Below are 16,946 nucleotides of genomic sequence, written 5' to 3'. Positions count from 1 at the left end.
TGATTGAGAGATTTAATGGGACCTTTACAGCAACTTTCTCTAAAGGGCCAGGGAGTAATACTTCAGGCTTGTGGGCCTCTTACAGTCTCTGTCACATGCTCCTCTGTATGGAGAGCGGGAGGGAATATTCACAACCCTTTAAAAAACGCAGAAACCACCTTTAGCTCACATGCTGTGGTTTGCTGGCCTCTGCCCTGAGCACACCGCCCTGGGACAGCGGGACACAGCACAGACCTGATGAGAAGGCAAGGCTGGAATCCAGTCAGTACTGAGTGCTCATCACGTTCTTAACCAGCGGCCTCCTTTTTTAGTGTTGACAGTTAACTCTTTCTAGCGATATACAAGTTTTAGGAAAAACAAAACGCACTCCATCAATGAAGCCTATTGATTCCGATTCCAGCCCTGCCAGTAGTCCCCCCAGGGACTCCACAGCCCAGGGGTGGGCCAGGGCCAGCACCAGCACCAGCAGTCAGCACAGTGGACCCAACCAACCTGACAGGAGCGACCGGACAGGGCCACAAGCCCATGCTGAGCCTCCACAGCCTTCTCTGGCTCAGTCCTCTGAGGTGGTCATCAGTGTCTGCATTTTACAGACGAAACAACAGCTGAGTGGCCACCTGATCTGCCCAGGTTTACTCCTCACACCTGCGAGCCCAGGTTGCTTCCCAAAGGGCACTCTCCGTAGCTGCCACAGTCACCAGAATAATCCTGCCTCTTCTTTAGATACTGAAGTTGTAACAGAACCTCTGAATATCTGTTCTTAATATATTGGTCATTCGCTCAGGCTCAGCCATAAGTAGAGATCTACTAGGGAAGACTGTACAAAAAAACACAAACCTTTAATAGAGACACCCAGCAGATAACTGCTGTATCAAAGCATGCCCAGCCCTTCCTAAACATGAGGACAGAAACGCTGGAGGCAGTCACCCAATCTTTAGAAGCTCAAATCAGATACAGCTTTAATAGTTGGTTCCAATGCCAAATGGGTGGAAGACTCTTCAAAGAATATTTGGTGCCATTGTTACCAGTGGGGAGAGGAATTCTTGCAAAAGAATAATTTTCTGAGACTCTGAAGGGAGAACTGATGATTTTTGTTTGCATGTAATTAAATCCTTGAGTTTCCAAGGTCCCATTTTCCTCAGTCCCACCACAGAAGAAGTCCCATTTTGCTTTTTTTAAAAAACATATATTTTTATTGATTTCAGAGAGGAAGAGAGAGAGAGAGATAGAAACATCAATGATGAGAGATTCATTGATCGGCTGCCTCCTGCACACCCCCTACTGCGGATTGAGCCTGCAATCTGAGCATGTGCCCTGATTAGGAATTGAACTGTGACCTCCTGGTTCAAAGGTCAACACTCAACCACGGAGACATGCTGGCTGGGCCCATTTTGCTTTTAATAGAGCTGAAAAAAAAGCCAGTGTCCAGAGTTTCATTCCATGTCTTCACAGTCTAACACATCAGGCCAGCTTAATGCATACTCCCAGCTGCGGTCCATCAGTCCTGCATGTGGGGTCCACAGGGCCACATGGCTATGAGAAAACACGGGTGAATACAAGGAAGCAGGAACAAGAGAGCCCATGAACCCAGAGCAACAAGAGAGAGAATGCCTTTGTTTAGGGGATTATGTATTCCCAAATTTTTGTGGGTTTACAGTGGCCCTGCTCATTCTGGCCAATGATCTTTGTTTTCAGGTTTGATTGACTAGTACCTTCCCTTGGTCACCCCAACTTTACTGCACAGCGCCCATCTCCCTTTGTTGGACCCCTTCCCCAGTGATCTGTGGGGAATGGCCGGTGGTTCCCTGGGGAGTGTGAAATTGCAGCTTCCTGGTGAAGCTGCCCACATGACATGTCTCTAATGTCTGGCCTTCCCTTTGGTCCTTTTCTATTATTAATAACTAGCTAATTACAACAATATCACCATCACTTTTCCTACAAGAAGGGAAGCCTGTGACTCCAGAGTGCTCCAGGCATTGCTTCTATAGTCAGGGTGCGGCAGTGGCAGCCTGACCAGAAGGCAGGCTCGGACACACAGCGCCCAGGATGGCCTGAGGAGCTCACAGCCCTGGTTTATCTGAAGAGTTCACACAGTGACTAACACATTCATTTATTCCTACCAAAATCAAGGAACACCATCACAGGAATATAACACTAGGAACAAAGGAAAGGCAGCTGGATTCTGGATTTATTTCTATGCTTTTGGCAAAATAATGAAACTTTAGGTCAGTAATACGACATTATCAAAGTAACTAGTTTGTCTGACAGTCATTTCTCCTCTAAAATACTTAATCTGGTTGATTTAAGACATAAATAAGAAAAATTGTATCCCTTTTCATGTTCAGAAACCAAAGTGAAATAGGGATGCTTTATGTTACTTTCTATATACATATCATTAACAACCATCTCCTACATTAACTCTAAGGGCTGTGGTCAGTGGAAGACAATGAAATCTGGTAAATAAAGTGTGCGTGCAGAACGGCTGCGGCACTGGTAGAACAGGAAACCAGTCCTGTCCCGTCAGCGGCAGCGCACCAGGCACGCGATGGGAGTGGCAGTGCCCCTCGGCCTGGTGAGCGCCCCAGCCCAGACCTGATGACCCCTGCGGCTCACGGCCTGAAATCAGTCAGTAGTGTTAACCAGCGCCCAGGTCGACCTCGGGCTCCACTGTTTAAAACCACTGTGCCCGGCTGTGAAACAGCATTTTCCTGAGGAAGCCTAGGGGGCTATCCATGGTCCATGATCACAGCAAACGTGAGGGTCCAAACTCACAAGAAACTTCTATTTGAGCATTAGGCTATAGAGTGTGAGAAAGCCGTTCCCTTTTTCACTCATATTTTGGTTTCTGGGAAAAGGATATCAAAGATTTAAATTAACTTCTTGTTTAGTAAACGAAAAACCTTTCCACCAAAAACAAAAAGAAGGTAAGCCATAGGCCAAGATGTAGCAAAGTCACCCCCTTTCTCGAGTCCTTTTCCTGTGTTTCCCGGCTGCATTAACCACAAATGTTCCCTCTGATAAGTGTCCAGCCCCACAACCCAGGGAGGAGGATGAATGCCAGACGAGAGAACAGCACTGAGGAGCCTCCCAGGGGGCTGTGTCTACATTTATTTCTTACTTTTTATTTATTTTTTAAATTTTATTTTTATAATAAAATACCATTTATTTCTGCATGTGGTTTGTATCACAAAATTCAGATTGGAGCACTCAGACCAGAAGCATATCTTAGTCTCTACTCAACTCTGAGCTGGGCATGGCCTCAATCAACCTGATTTGACCTCCCTTATAGTCCCCACTGGGAAATTTTTATCTCTGAGCAAGGAATTTCTGCTTGTAAAAAAATGAACTGTGGAGCCATAGCAGTGTAGACAGGTGATCATTATGAAACAAGACTATATGATGAAAGTTGAGCTTTTGAATATTCTCTTCAATTAGAAGTCCAGGTTAAATTTCACATGGCTATCTGCACCCAGCTTTCACAATGTCTTATCATAAAACATTTTGTGCTGATGGTGAATTCCAAATAGAGTTGCACAAATAAATACTAAATCCATGTCCAGACCAAAACCAGACAAAGTCCTAAAGCCAAACTGCTTTACACTAAACAAATTCTGAAAATAATCACTATTGCTTTCTTACTTAGTGGCTGACCCTAAGGAAAACAAAATTGATTTATAATGAAAAGCCTAGGAGGATAAAAATCCACAGCTGCCCTGGGACCTCTGCTCGCCTTCCCCATCATGCAGAATTCAGGTGAATGACTGTTTGACACATCCTGGCTTCAGAACATGGTTTCCCAAACCACTAGTCTCTAGATTTCCCTGTGGAACAGAATTCCTTCCATGACAATTTTTGGAGCACTGTCTCTAGGCGGTTATACAGAGCTACTTACGAGTGGAAGAGGTTGTCACTGAAGGAAGGGTTTGGGCAGTGTCCAGGGGAAGCATGCCGCGAGGGCAGCCTGCGTTTGCTGCAGAGCACCAGATGCTTTGTCTGCACCCACTGCCTTTACAATCGGGGCTTGTCTGCAAGGAGCCCTCAACTCTCTCAAGAATGAAGACTTTGGTGCTATACGGCTAATCCTCAAGAGGGAACTTTCAAGATAGTGGTGCTTAAAAGCAGAAAAAAAAGTCGGACACAAAACAATGCATACAGTATGATCCATCTGTGTTTAATAGAAGGGAAACTTACACACATACTTCCATATGCACCAAACATTTGTAAAATCTGGGAGCCAACGGGCAGAGGCCAGCCATTCTTCCTCTCCAGGGAGGCTTTTACCCTTACAGACACTCCTATATTTTTCTTTAAATCACAGAATGGATTGCTTTTATGTATTTTTAAAATTTGTATTGTTTATAAAGGCAAAACAAGATGGCGGGAAAAGGACCTTCTGCCCTTGTCTCCGAAAAGGCCACAGAACTACAAGGAAAAGAACAGAAACACAAACTTCAGAAACCACGCCGAGTCAGCAACCTCCCACCCACCACACGAAGCTGGACACGGGCGGGAGCAGTGACGTGGCACAGTGGGTCAGACACCACCATTCAGAGCCTGGGGAGTGTCCAGAGAAGAGGACGCAGGGAGGGGCAGGGACAGGCTGAAGGGGGAGGATTTCACAGCCGGGCTCTTGGGCCCCTGGGAACCCTCCACACACCCCAATAGGTTGAGGAGTCTTGTTGAGAGGAAAGTAGTTGGGGGTCAAGAAAACAGCCACAGGACACCCTCTGGTGGCCGTCCTGAGTGGAGCCCAGCTGGCAGTGACCTTGCTCTGCACCTGGAGCTCAAGTCACTTGGGGAACGTCAGTGTGAGCCCACATCTGAGAGCCTCCAATGTAAAGGGGCATGGAGGAAACGGGGAGGTAAGAAGAAAGCTTTGTTCCACATTTACTTCTGCAGGGAGAGGAGGGAAGACCCTACATCTGTGAAGCAAGAACGGGATGCTATAACCAACAGAGAGATTGAGAAATTAAAAATGCAATTTGCCAAAATAAAAGTGAGTGAAAGCGTTATAACATCCAGGAAATCTCCCAGAAGGTAGGAAAAGAGGAGAGAAAGTAAAAGAAAATGACAAGATCAATCCAGGAAGCTTAACACATGACTAAGAGGGACTTCCTTCCAGTAAAAGATAAGAGAGAATGGTAGAGAAATTATCAAATAAATCATTACCAGACCCAAGACCACCAAGTTCCCCACACGATTTTTTTAACTTGACCTCAGCTTTAATATATATATATGTTTGTTTAAAACTATTATTTCCTTATTTTTTACTGAGATGAAATTCACATACCTTACCCATTTTAAAGTATACCCTCAGAGGTATGAGTACATTTAGTGTTGTGCAACCATCACTTCTATCTCATTTCAAAACATTTCCATCACTCCAAAAGGAAATCCCGTACCCATTAAGCAGTCTCCCCCACGTGTGCCTCCCCTGACCTCCTGGCAAACACCAATCTGCTTTGATGGGTAAACAGCTTTACCCATTCTAGATGCCGTGTGTAAATGAAACCACACAGTACGCAGCCTGCTGTGCATGGCTTCTTTTACTTAGTGTAATGTTTTAGAGATTCACCCGTGTTGTAATATGTGTCAGTACTTCATTCCTTTTTGTGGCTGAAATATATTCCAGTGTATGGATACACCGCATTTAGTTTATCCATTTATCAGTTGAAAAACATTGGGTTGTCTCCACCTTTTGGCTATGAATTCTCCTGTGAACATTCCTACATTTGAGTATTTGTTTTCAATAGTTTTGAGTATATAACTAGGCATGGAGTGGCGACACCATTTTACATCACCAGCAGCATGCACCAAGTTTCCAGTTTCTCCACATCTTTGTCAATGCTTGTTCTTTTCCATATCTTCTTCAGAGAAACATCTCTCTAAAAATCAATAAACATATCCTCGGGTGAGGATTTTTTTTTTTTAAGGGCAAAGGACCTGAATAGACACTTCTCTAAAAAGGACATACACATGGCCTATAGACATATAAAAAGATGCTCAATGTCCTAATCATCAGAGAAATGCAAATTAAAATCACTTCACGCCTATCAGAATGGCTATTATCAATAAATCAATAAACAAGTGTTGGCGAGGATGTGGAGAAAAGGGAACCCTAGTGCACTGCTGGTGGGAATGCAGACTGGTGCAGTCACTGTGGAAAATAGTATGGAGTTTCCTCAAAAAATTAAAACTGTAAGTGCTTTATGACCCAGTGATTACAATTCCAGGAATATATCCAAAGAAACCCAAAACTCTCATTTGAAGGAGTATATGCACCCATGTGTTCATTGCAGCATTATTTACAACTAGAGGCCCGGTGCATGAAAATTCATGCACTGGAGGGGAGGGTCCCTCAGCCTGGCCTGCCCCCTCTCACAGTCCAGGAGCCCTCAGGGGCGGGAGGCGACCTGGCGATCAGGGGAAGATGACGCCCCGTCACACCTCTGCTGCTGCCACTGCCGGCAGCACAAGTCTCGGCCAGCCCTGGTTACCTGAGCCTTGGGTGGCCCTGGGCGGCTGGGCAGCCGCCATTCGAGGCTTGCCTGTGCCTCGGGCCAGCCCTGGGTGGCTGGGGGGCTGAGGGGACTGGGCGCCACCATCTTGTGGCTGTGGGTGCCACCATCTTTGAGACGGCATGAAGGTCAATTAGCATATTCCTTCTTTATTAGATAGGCTAGCCAAGATTTAGAAGCAGCCCAAGTGCCCATCAGTAGGTGAGTGGGTAAAGAAGCTGTGGTACATTTTTTTTTTTTTAAATGTATTTTATTGATTTTTCACAGAGAGGAAGGGAGAGAGATAGAGAGTTAGAAACATCGATGAGAGAGAAACATCGATCAGCTGCCTCCTGCACATCTCCCACTGGGGATGTGCCTGCAACCCAGGTACATGCCCTTGACCGGACTCGAACCTGGGACCCTTCAGACCGCAGGCCGACGCTCTATCCACTGAGCCAAACCAGCTTTGGCGAAGCTGTGGTACATTTACACAATGGAATAACACTCAGCCATAAGAAGGAGGAAATCTTACCCTTTGCGACAGCATGGACGGACCTGGAGAACATTATGCTATGTGAAATAAGCCAGTCAGAGAGAGACAAGTACCATGTGATTTCACTCATATGTGGAATCTAATGAACAAAATAAGCTAACAAGTTGATTCTGTCAATTTTGCCAGCTTATTGGTTGTTTCATTGGAGGGCCTGATTCTTGGAGCACCACCACTGCCATTTTCCGTGATGTCACTATATATTTTTTTAACTTTTAATTTTGACATTATTATAGATCCACAGGAAGCTGCAAAGATGGTACAGGAATGCCCCGTGTACCTTTCACCCACTTTCCCCTAATAACTTCTTATATAATTATAATATAATATCAAAAACAGGAATTCAACACATACAACACAGTGAATTTTAAAAGATCACTTCAAGCCAGGCTTAGCCGTATGAAATTTCCCAGATCAGAGATAAAAAGATCCTAAAAGCTTTGAGAGAGAAAAAAGCCCCATGCAGAGACCAAGAACCAGAGTGCAAAACCATGGAGCAATGCCTCCACACTTCCGAGTGAAAGCATTTTTTATCTAGAATCGTAAGTGAAGCGTGAGAACAGAAGAGACATTTTCAGATATGCTCAGTCCTAGCAGTGATGGCGAACCTATGACACGCGTGTCAGAGGTGACATGCGAACTCATTTTTTTGGTTGATTTTTCTTTGTTAAATGGCATTTAAATATATAAGATAAATATCAAAAATATAAGTCTTTGTTTTACTATGATTGCAAATATCAAAAAATTTCTATATGTGACACGGCACCAGAGTTAAGTTAGGGTTTTTCAAAATGCTGACACGCCGAGCTCCAAAGGTTCGCCATCACTGGCCTAGGCGCTACCACAAGAGTCCTTTCCAGTCGGGAACCGGGAAGAGAAGAGGCAGGGAGCCCAGGAGACAAGGTTCCAGGACAGGAGGCGGCCTAGGAAGTGCCCGGAGTGAAGACAGCCCTGCGGCTGCTGGGCCACAGGAGAGCGAGCGAGACCAGGCTCCCAGGAAGGGCAGCGCCAGGGAAACGGGAGAGGATACCCTGTGGGAGATGATGTCTCGGGGCATTGAAGAGTGGGTGAAGAGTGTAGGAGGACTCAGCCAGACTTCTAAGAAATAAATAGATGAAGAGAATGAGGTTAGTATTACCTTCAAGGGAAAAAACTTGTATCAGAAAACATAATTCTGGTATTTACGTTTGGCTTGTTAAAAAATAATAGTAATATATTTTCAAAACGTTGGAATTTCTGAATGTGCTTTTAACCATACATTACAATATAGCTGTATTGGGGAAGTGGGGGAGGGAGAGAAGCTGTAAGAGATAAAATAATAATCCACCACCACGGGAAGTCAACAGACCACATCTAAAATTATTGAATCAAGAAAAAAGCAGAATATGCCTATTTATTTAGAAATCTAGCAGTAAATAGCAGAAACAGCCAAGAGTTCAGAGTCCTCTCAGAAGGGGCAAACCTTGCAGTGCAGAAGGGGTAAGAGTGTTTGTTTTTGACATAAAAACTCTATTTTGCCTTAAGCTTTATGCATAAAATAGTCTAATAAAATAAAAACGAGTAATTTCATGTTGGATTGGAAGTACTATTATCAAACAAAAAGCAATACCTAATAAAACAGTGAAACACAGGTTCTACCCATCCTTTATGGAGGAGGCCTTCTCTAAAGGTTTTATAATTTGAAAGATATTGAAAGAGACTGTACATTTTACTTTTGAAAACGGGAAAATGAAAACTCCCAATTTGGAAAGCGCCGTCAATCTAACAGGATAGCAGTGGTTCTCCATGAGGACAGGTCTGAATGGGGACAAGGGACCCTGGCCTTCGGCACCTGGGGTCGCTGGTCCCAGATGGCAGGACAGACGAGGTGCAGGCCCAGGACAGAGCTTTGCTCTCCTGACCAATTCTGCCTCTGATTGGAGAGCTCACAGTCCTGTCAACCACACATGTCACCGTTGGGGGGCCGGGGGGGATGCCCCTGCTCTAGTGTGTGCAGATTTGCACAGTGATGAGGGGAAGAGAGGGGTCCATGGCAACACCATCTGAAACGGCAGATGGTAACCAGCTATGTGTGAAGGGACTGGTGGTGAAGACTGTTATTTAAGAGGCAGGGGAGGGAAACGGGCAGCGATCTGAAAAGAGAAAAGCTATTTAGTGCTTTCCCAAGAACTGGCAAGAAAGAGCCGGGAGCTGTTGCTAAGGAGAAAATAGACAAAGGCACAAGAACAGTCTGACTAAACGCTGGCATGGGGGCGGCTGGGCTGTGGGCAGGGCCGGCTCCCAGGACCCTGCTCGGCAATCAGGATGACGAAGTGGCAGCTTCGTGGCCCCTGTCCTCCTCCTGTGAGAGGTCTTCTTCCTCTGGGTCTCACTCTGCAACAGAGGAGCTCCTTCTGCACCTCGGCTGAGCTTCCTGTCCTGGGGTCACCACGGAGGAGCCTGGCGGAGGCTGTGAGCAGGCAGGAGGCGGATTCCAGCAGATTCCACACCTCTCCTAGACTGGGCCCTTGAATCGTATTCAGGACTCGCTTCTTTCTTCCTTTCTTTATTTCCTCTTTGATTTTTTGGGCATCTGATTAAAGATTGAGGCAGTTTAGCTCCAGTGTATGAGGAAATTGAATGTGGCAGAGTCCACAACTCAAACTGACACCATCCCACACACCACACTGCCCACACACACCGTGCTCACCCAGTGGTCACTTAGCGGTGCATCCATGGAAGGAAAGAGGATCAGCTGCAGACCATGACCATGGGTTCAAGGTAAAGGCGTATGGCAAACCTCAACCTCAGTGACTTAAGAAAAATCAGCAAGAAGTTCTTAAAGAAGCCTGAACCCCGCGGCTGTCAGTTGCTGACTGAGGCACCAAATGTATACCCAGGTGCTGCAGACAGCCCACAGACAGACCGACCGCGGGCAGCGGGTCCCAGAGCAGCACAGCGGAGAGAGTCAACAGGGTGAGGAGTTTCAAGGCAGGAGTGTAAGGATCCCACAAACAGAAGGCAGCAGGAAACTCTGACTTTCTTATGAGATATGAAGATCACTGCTGACCATTAAGTGTCAAATCCATGTTGACAATCCAGCCACTGCTGGCCTAGGGAACCAAGGGGTGTTTGGGTAGCTCAAGGGGATGCTTTTGCCACTAAGAGGAAACGGCCAGTGGCAGGTGCACGGCCGGGGGCTGGCTTGCAGGGAGTGAGAAGGTGGGCCCACTGTCTCCTCTCAGCGCTGGTGCCAGGGCACAGAGTAGTCTTCATAAGAACATGTGCAAATATTCAAACCCCACTCCAAATGAAACAATCCTCCCGCTACCCGGCCTTTCACACTGTCTGGACCTACTAATGAAAGCTCCGTATTCTGCACAGGCTGTAGGACAGTGGTCGGCCAACTGTGGCTCGCAAGCCACATGCGGCTCTTTGGCCCCTTGAGTGTGGCTCTTCCACAAAATACCGACGTCTGCGCATGGGCCATGAAGTTTCAATCGCACTGTACATGCGCGCCCGCACGTGGTATTTTGTGGAAGAGCCACACTCAAGGGGCCAAAGAACCGCATGTGGTTCTTGAGCCGCAGTTTGCTGACCACTGCTGTAGGAGATGTAAGCCAGTACTTCATTAGAGACAAGATGACAAGTACTCAGGTTTCCCTTGAAAACAAATCCTGCCATGAAACAAGGAGATGGATGAGGACGAGGACGGACCTAGTGATGTTTTCTCACTACAGAAGACACTGAGGGGCACAGGGGTGGACGCGCATGCAGCTCCAGCTCGTAAACCGCTTCCGCACCGCACACCATGCACGTGGTTAGCAAGCTGCTAGAGTCTCAAACAGGTTAAAGAATATGTAGTTACCACCGTTCATCATGAGGCGCAGGTGCAGGCCCCGTTAGCTCACAGCGCTTTCAGGATTTTCAATTATCCACTCAATAGCAGCCCACCCCTGGAGCAACACAGAAGGGTTTCAACATGGTGTAAGAGCCCTGCCTCCTGCAGCGGCAGCTGCAAGCCTGTGATTTAAACGGCAGTTTTAAAGATACAACAGTCACCATTTGCGAGCAATTTTTCCCTGTAAGCAGGCAGTGTCTCAAATTCGAAATTAGGAGGTATGCATTCTGCCTAAAATTCCTGCACCAGGTTGGCTATACTGACACTGGTTCCCCTCACCCGCACCGCCGCCTCCTGAGAGCAGGGCGAGGGGAAAGGCGGCCACCCGCCTGGCCTCCATGCGTTGTCCCTAAGCTCTGGCTCCCGAATCCCAGATGACCTGATGCCCCACCTCCCATCTCCTGTGCCCACCCTCGGCCTACCAGCTCTCCCAGGCATCTCCCCGACTGACCAGCGATTCTGTCAAATCATAACTAAAGCTAGAGGGAGGGCTGATTCTCTACCAGGCCTTCAACACAATAACCCCTAAGATAAGTGAATGAAAGAATTGTATTTGGCTGCACTGAGTTTACCCCGATTTTTCTCATAAAAGGTCTGAGGTGGCTTTGGCCTCACCCAGTATTGACTTCCTCGTTTCTTCACAAACCGGAGGGTGCCTGCCCTAAGCCAGACCCTGGACACACGGGTCAGTAAGGCTGTCCTCCCCTCCCCAAGGGCTCACACTGGGGACACAATGCGCGCAGCTTGAGGCACTGTGGTTCCACCTTCCCTGAACCGAGCCAAGCGACTGCATACATTTCTCAGATCTGGATTTTTCTAAACAGTGGGGCAGATTGGCTCTTCTAGACTAAATGCGAGCAAAAATAGTTTCCCGCTAGGATCTGACTTAAGCACGGTAGGCAGGGAAGTACGGCTTAGGCAGCAGCTAACGGATGACCAACATGAGGCATCACTTCTGACTGAAACAAAGGGAGAGAAGGGGAGGGTGGCCAGGGTGGGAGCAAAGGGAGGACGCCTGGGGAAGGTGGGGCCTGTGAAGTAAGCTAAGGCGAAAAGCCAGGCCCTGCCCTGGTGAGCGGCAGGCATCACCTTGAACTTCCACACATCCCAGCTCTCTCTTCTGCTGCAGAGGAAGGCAACCTGGACTCCGGGATAGTCCCTGAGGCTGAGCCCTTCACCCAGGGCCTGGGCAGGATAGCCTCCCGGGTGCATCCTTTCTCCTCTCACCTCCACCAAGCTCACTCCCCAGTCCTGCCAGAGAATGCCAGCTGCCTCCAGGGAAACCTTGCAAATGGAGAGGTGGGGCCAAAGCTACATAACGCCTATGAAATAGGAAACCGGGGAAAATCCCGCATACCCTGCCTGACGACATAAACACACATCATTTAATGTGTGGGGTTGTTTAATAACTGAGCCTGTTATTTCAGCTCTTCGCCTCGGCTGGCTTGACCCTGCACTTTTCCCTCGGATGGGCACGCCTCCCTTGCTGCCAGTTTTGAAGGTAAATGTGGAACATGATGCAGCAGTACAAGCTAAACTAGACATCGGGCCCCACACGCATGGACTACGGGACCTCGCATTTCACCCGCTTCCCCTGGCACCTAACAGCCAGAGCGCACACAGGGCCAGACGGAGAGCCATACCTTCTTTGCGTTGGATGATATTGTGTTGGCCATTAAGCCTTCCAGGTAGCTACCAAGGCTGATCCCCTTCACGGTGATGATGGCTTCCTGTGTGAGCACCGTCCTGCAGAAAAGCAAGAAGCACAAGGCTGAGCGGCCCTAAGAGAGGGGAGGCTCCACCCGCCCTGACCCTGGAGTTGAACGTGTGGAAACCGGGGCGAGACCACGTACATGTCAGGGTTCTTCGGATGGGGTGTGTACACCAACCTCTCGTTCACCGACACAAAGTTTGTGAGTGTGATCTTAAAAAAAGGAACAATGGCTTTAGGTTCTACTTCTCTTCCGTTTCTTCCCAAACCATCCGCCCGTCCCCCAAACAGCACCTACTGGAGCCAGAAGAGAAGAAACATTTTGGCCCAGAAGGCACCACCGTATTAAGTCCCAGGGAAACCGGGTCCTGGCTGCTGTCACCGGCCTCTCTCCACCCAAACCTGAGCTGGGCCTGGCCTTCCAGGGACAGTAGCCCCCACTTTTTGAAAGTTTGCATACGCTACTTTGCTTTTAGGAAAGACCTACATCAGTCCCTGTTTTTGCTAACTGGTAGAAATTTGAAGAGGATCTTTGCTTTTATGAAAAAAGGTGACAAGCAAAACAGCGTTCAGGAGCCACACTCAGCATCTCAGCAGCAAGCCCCGGCCGGAGCTGCGAACTGTCTGTTGCACCTGCACTTTATCTCCATTTATTTTGTGCATCGTTACCAAGATGTGTCCTAATGAAACTGCTCCTTCACGTTACACCATTTCGGCTTACCTAAGGTTTCATAGGAACACTCTACTTTTGGATAGTGAGAGAGCCTGTATTTTCAAACTTCCAAACCTTCAGCCAAAAAAGGACAAAATATTCCTGGGTTATCATGCAGGTAAACGAGTGGGAGGCTTCTCGCCCACCAGGGCAGGCTCTGGCTTTGGGACACTGTGTCCTGCGGTTTCACAGGGCAGCGCCCTGAGTTTGCACAGAGTGGGAGAGCAAGGTATATAGCTATCCCCTTAGTGCTGTGTCCTGTAAACCAACTAGCCCCCGCCCATGTACATTTTTAATGTTTTCTATTAAAAACTACTTGAAAACTGGAGCTCTAGAACAGCACGGTCCCACAGAATTTTCTGTAATATTAGAAATGTCCTGCCCAGCCGGCGTGGCTCAGTGGTTGAGTGTCCACCTATGAACCAGGAGGTCACAGTTCGATTCCTGATCAGGCACATGCCTGAGTTGCGGGCTCGATCCCCAGTAGGAGACTGTGCAGGAGGCAGCCGATCAGTGATTCTCTCTCCCTCTCCCTTCCTCTCTGAAATCAATAAAAATATATATATTAGAAATGTTCTATGTCTGAGCTGTTCATTGTCGAAGTCATTAAACGTGTGTGGCCAGTGAACACTTGGAATGTGGTTAGTGTTCAGGGGAACTGAATTTTTAATTTTACTTAATCCTAATTAATTGAAATGGAAATAGCCACATGTGGCTGCCAATGGAATTTTATCTTTGTTTAACCCAATTTACTCTCTTAGCAAAGAGCCAATTCCAATATAAGACCTTTTTTTTTTTTTAAAGTTCAAGTGGTCAAAGGCAATGTAATCTTCCAGCAATGATAAACTTGAAGCACTTATACTTTCTCATGTAATCATCTCTCACTGAGCTCCCAGCCTGGCCTCAGAGTCCGGGAAAGTGGTTAGCAGGGAAATCTCTTTCCTCCTATTGTGTACAGAGTAGTCACAAGCTCATTAGTTACAGTGAATACAGTGTATGGAAATATTTATCAACATTAACAACTAAACTCCGATTAGCTACTATCTTTTTATGTGCAATATTTTTATGCCTGCTGTATTTTGTAAACCTTATTTCCCTTCATTAATCCTCATAACAATACTATGAGATTTGTCCTTTTTTCTTTTTAAGACGAGGAATGTGGGGGCCAGAAAAGGTTAATAAGGAACACATGCAGTCATACAACCATTCCATGATAATTTCAAGATACGGTTCACAACTGTCCTACGCATACTCTATTTCCTTTCCACTGGACCTCACTGTAGCATGAACCGTCCTTCTTTACTGAAAACTAAACTTTCGTGAAGGACGGAGTGGAATTTTCCAAGTAGAGGAGAGAATACAGAATATGTAAATTGTCAGCTTTGGCCGATGAGGGGACACACCTGCGAGGCTCCCTGTGTCTTTACACAGCAGGGCTGCCTGGGACGAGGGAAAGGTCAGAGATGCTATGCCAAACACTGTAAGGGGCTCAGAACATAACCTTCCACACGAAGAGACACAATCCACAGTGAGATTTCATAAAGTAAACCCTGTTCCTAGCCGATGCATTCTCCCCAACATGTTTTTGAATGTGCATTAAGCCAATGTACATTTTTCTAATTGAGAGAAGTGAGAGGGAGTGAAGGAGGAAAGTCGCTTTTAAAATTTCTGCTAAATCCGAAGAAAAATGAAATTACTACTAAAAATCAGTAATTTCCTTGCTAATGGAAGTCAGGATAGAGGTTATGGGGGGGGCGGGATTCTGGAAAGGAGCAAGGGCGGGGGGAGGGACAGTCACATTCTGCCTCTCTATCTGTCCGCTGGTTATATAGGTGTGTTCACTTTGTGACAGTTCATCATTATGTGCATTTTTCTAGACACTTATTGTCCTGGAATAAAAAGGTAATAACATCCTACTAAATAAGTTCACCTATAAAAAATAAGCGATCACTCAGACCAAAGGTGGGCTGAACATCAAGTTAAATGAAGCCATTACGCACCATCACCAAGACATACCAAGCACCTTTCTCATCCTAGGGCCATTGCTTACATTGGTGGAACAAAGTTCCATTTTCTTTTCCACTGGATCCACAACAGAATGTTCTCTGATGTATGTGAAAGTCCTACTGGTTCCCAAAATCTAAAAAACAAAGCAAAACTAGCATAATGGTATGTTACACTGTCATTCTGTAGCATCAAACACAAAACACCTCATTTACTCATTTGTACACGGGTGGGGGTGCGCCATGAACCTGTGCGGTAACTTCAGGTTTCTGTTCTAGCAGGTGGGAGAGACACCGGACAAATGAATGAATTCAAGTAGACTTGAGTGTATGACAGTAATGAATGCTTTGATGAAAAAGAAAATGGGGGCGGGGGACAGGAGTGCAGAGAAGGCCCCCCTGCTAGTGGCAGAGCCTGGGAGGGAGGAAGGGTGCCATGCAGAGTTCTGGGTGGGCAAGGGTCAACCATGTGAGGAGGTGGTGGGCGGGCAGGCGTCTTTGAGCCAAGGAGAAGCTAGAACAGACCCATCCCTCACGGTCCTCAGAGGAAACTACCCTGCCGGCACCTTGCTCTTGGACTTCCAGCCTCCAAAACAGAGAAAATGTCTGTGGTTTAAGCCCCCAAATCTGTGGTGTTTCATTTTGGCAGCCCAACAGATGCAACACCGTGGAGCAAGGCGGGAGGGGATTCTGTGCTGGCGGGGCTGAGGGCGGAGCCATGCCACGTGTCAGGAGGTGTGTCAGGACCATGGAGATGGACCCGTTTCATGATGTTTACAGAGGAACAAACCATCTCTTGGGCTTCCTAGAAATCCCGAGTGGGCGCTCTAAGGGGAGGTAGTCATTTCCTGCAGATGGTGCCAGCTGGGGGCAGAGTGGGTGTAGGCAGGGTGATGCAGGTGTAGTGGGAGCAAAGCCGGCACCAGCTGGGTGGTGCAGGTGTAGCGGGCCGGGCAGGTCCCAGCGGGGACAAGCAGCTGTGGGCTCACCGCTTTCACGAGGGCAGGCAGCCCCCACTCGGTGCTGAGGAGGCGGTGGCTGTGAAGCCGGCCGCAGCGGTCCACACTGCGCTCCAGCACATCGACTCCCACCACACAGGGATTCATCGGATTCGGGTACTTCCTCATAGCAGCCTTGATGACCGTGTCCCATGGGTGGCTGGAGGGAAAATACAATCACTCGGCATAAGCAAGCAAACCTTTTGTAGCGTGTACCAGAGTGGCGCTGGGAGCCAGAGATGCTGTATGCCACAGAGTGAAATGAACAAAGTTTTTTCTTTTGGTTTTAATTAAAGGCATAGCCAACAAATATATACAGTAGGGCCTTGACTTACGAGTGTCCTGACTAACGAGTTTTTTGAGATACCAGCTGTCTCTCTGCCGATTTTTTGCATTGAGTTGATAGAGTAATTTGAGTTAATGAGCTCCTTAACGAGCTCCTTAACGAGCTCGGTCTCGGAACGAATTAAACTCGTAAGTCAAGGCCCCACTGTATCAGGAGTCCAGCTCCGACCTAAATCCTGGATCCTGGGATCCTGCTGAGCCGACCATAGGCAATCAGAAGGCTTTGCTACCAGGCTGCGCCAGGAAC

At 47.4% G+C, this 16,946-nt stretch overlaps 1 protein-coding gene across 7 annotated transcripts in view; it reads right to left on the bottom strand.

Annotated features, from left to right (window-relative positions):
- Positions 1-16,946, bottom strand: part of PRELID3A (PRELI domain containing 3A) — a 104,462-nt gene that overhangs the window by 82,799 nt on the left and 4,717 nt on the right. For 4 of the 7 annotated variants that reach the window (XM_070420699.1, XM_070420702.1, XM_070420695.1 and 1 more), the window contains exons 2-5: positions 16,346-16,514; positions 15,404-15,493; positions 12,784-12,854; positions 12,574-12,676 (exon numbers count right to left, since the gene is read on the bottom strand). In XM_070420699.1, coding sequence (XP_070276800.1) covers positions 12,574-12,676; positions 12,784-12,854; positions 15,404-15,493; positions 16,346-16,514 — 433 coding nt within the window. Of the gene's footprint in view, positions 1-4,079; positions 9,623-10,897; positions 10,986-12,573; positions 12,677-12,783; positions 12,855-15,403; positions 15,494-16,345; positions 16,515-16,946 lie in introns of those variants that run through there. The other 3 variants (XM_070420697.1, XM_070420698.1, XM_070420701.1) reach the window with 3 other exon arrangements.

This window comes from Myotis yumanensis, unplaced genomic scaffold (assembly GCF_028538775.1).
Source record: "Myotis yumanensis isolate MYYU_CA2020_CCGP unplaced genomic scaffold, mMyoYum1.0.hap1 SCAF_7, whole genome shotgun sequence".
NCBI lineage: Eukaryota > Metazoa > Chordata > Mammalia > Chiroptera > Vespertilionidae > Myotis > Myotis yumanensis.
Note: the sequence above shows the minus strand (reverse complement) of the source record. Positions and strands in the feature narration are given on the sequence as shown.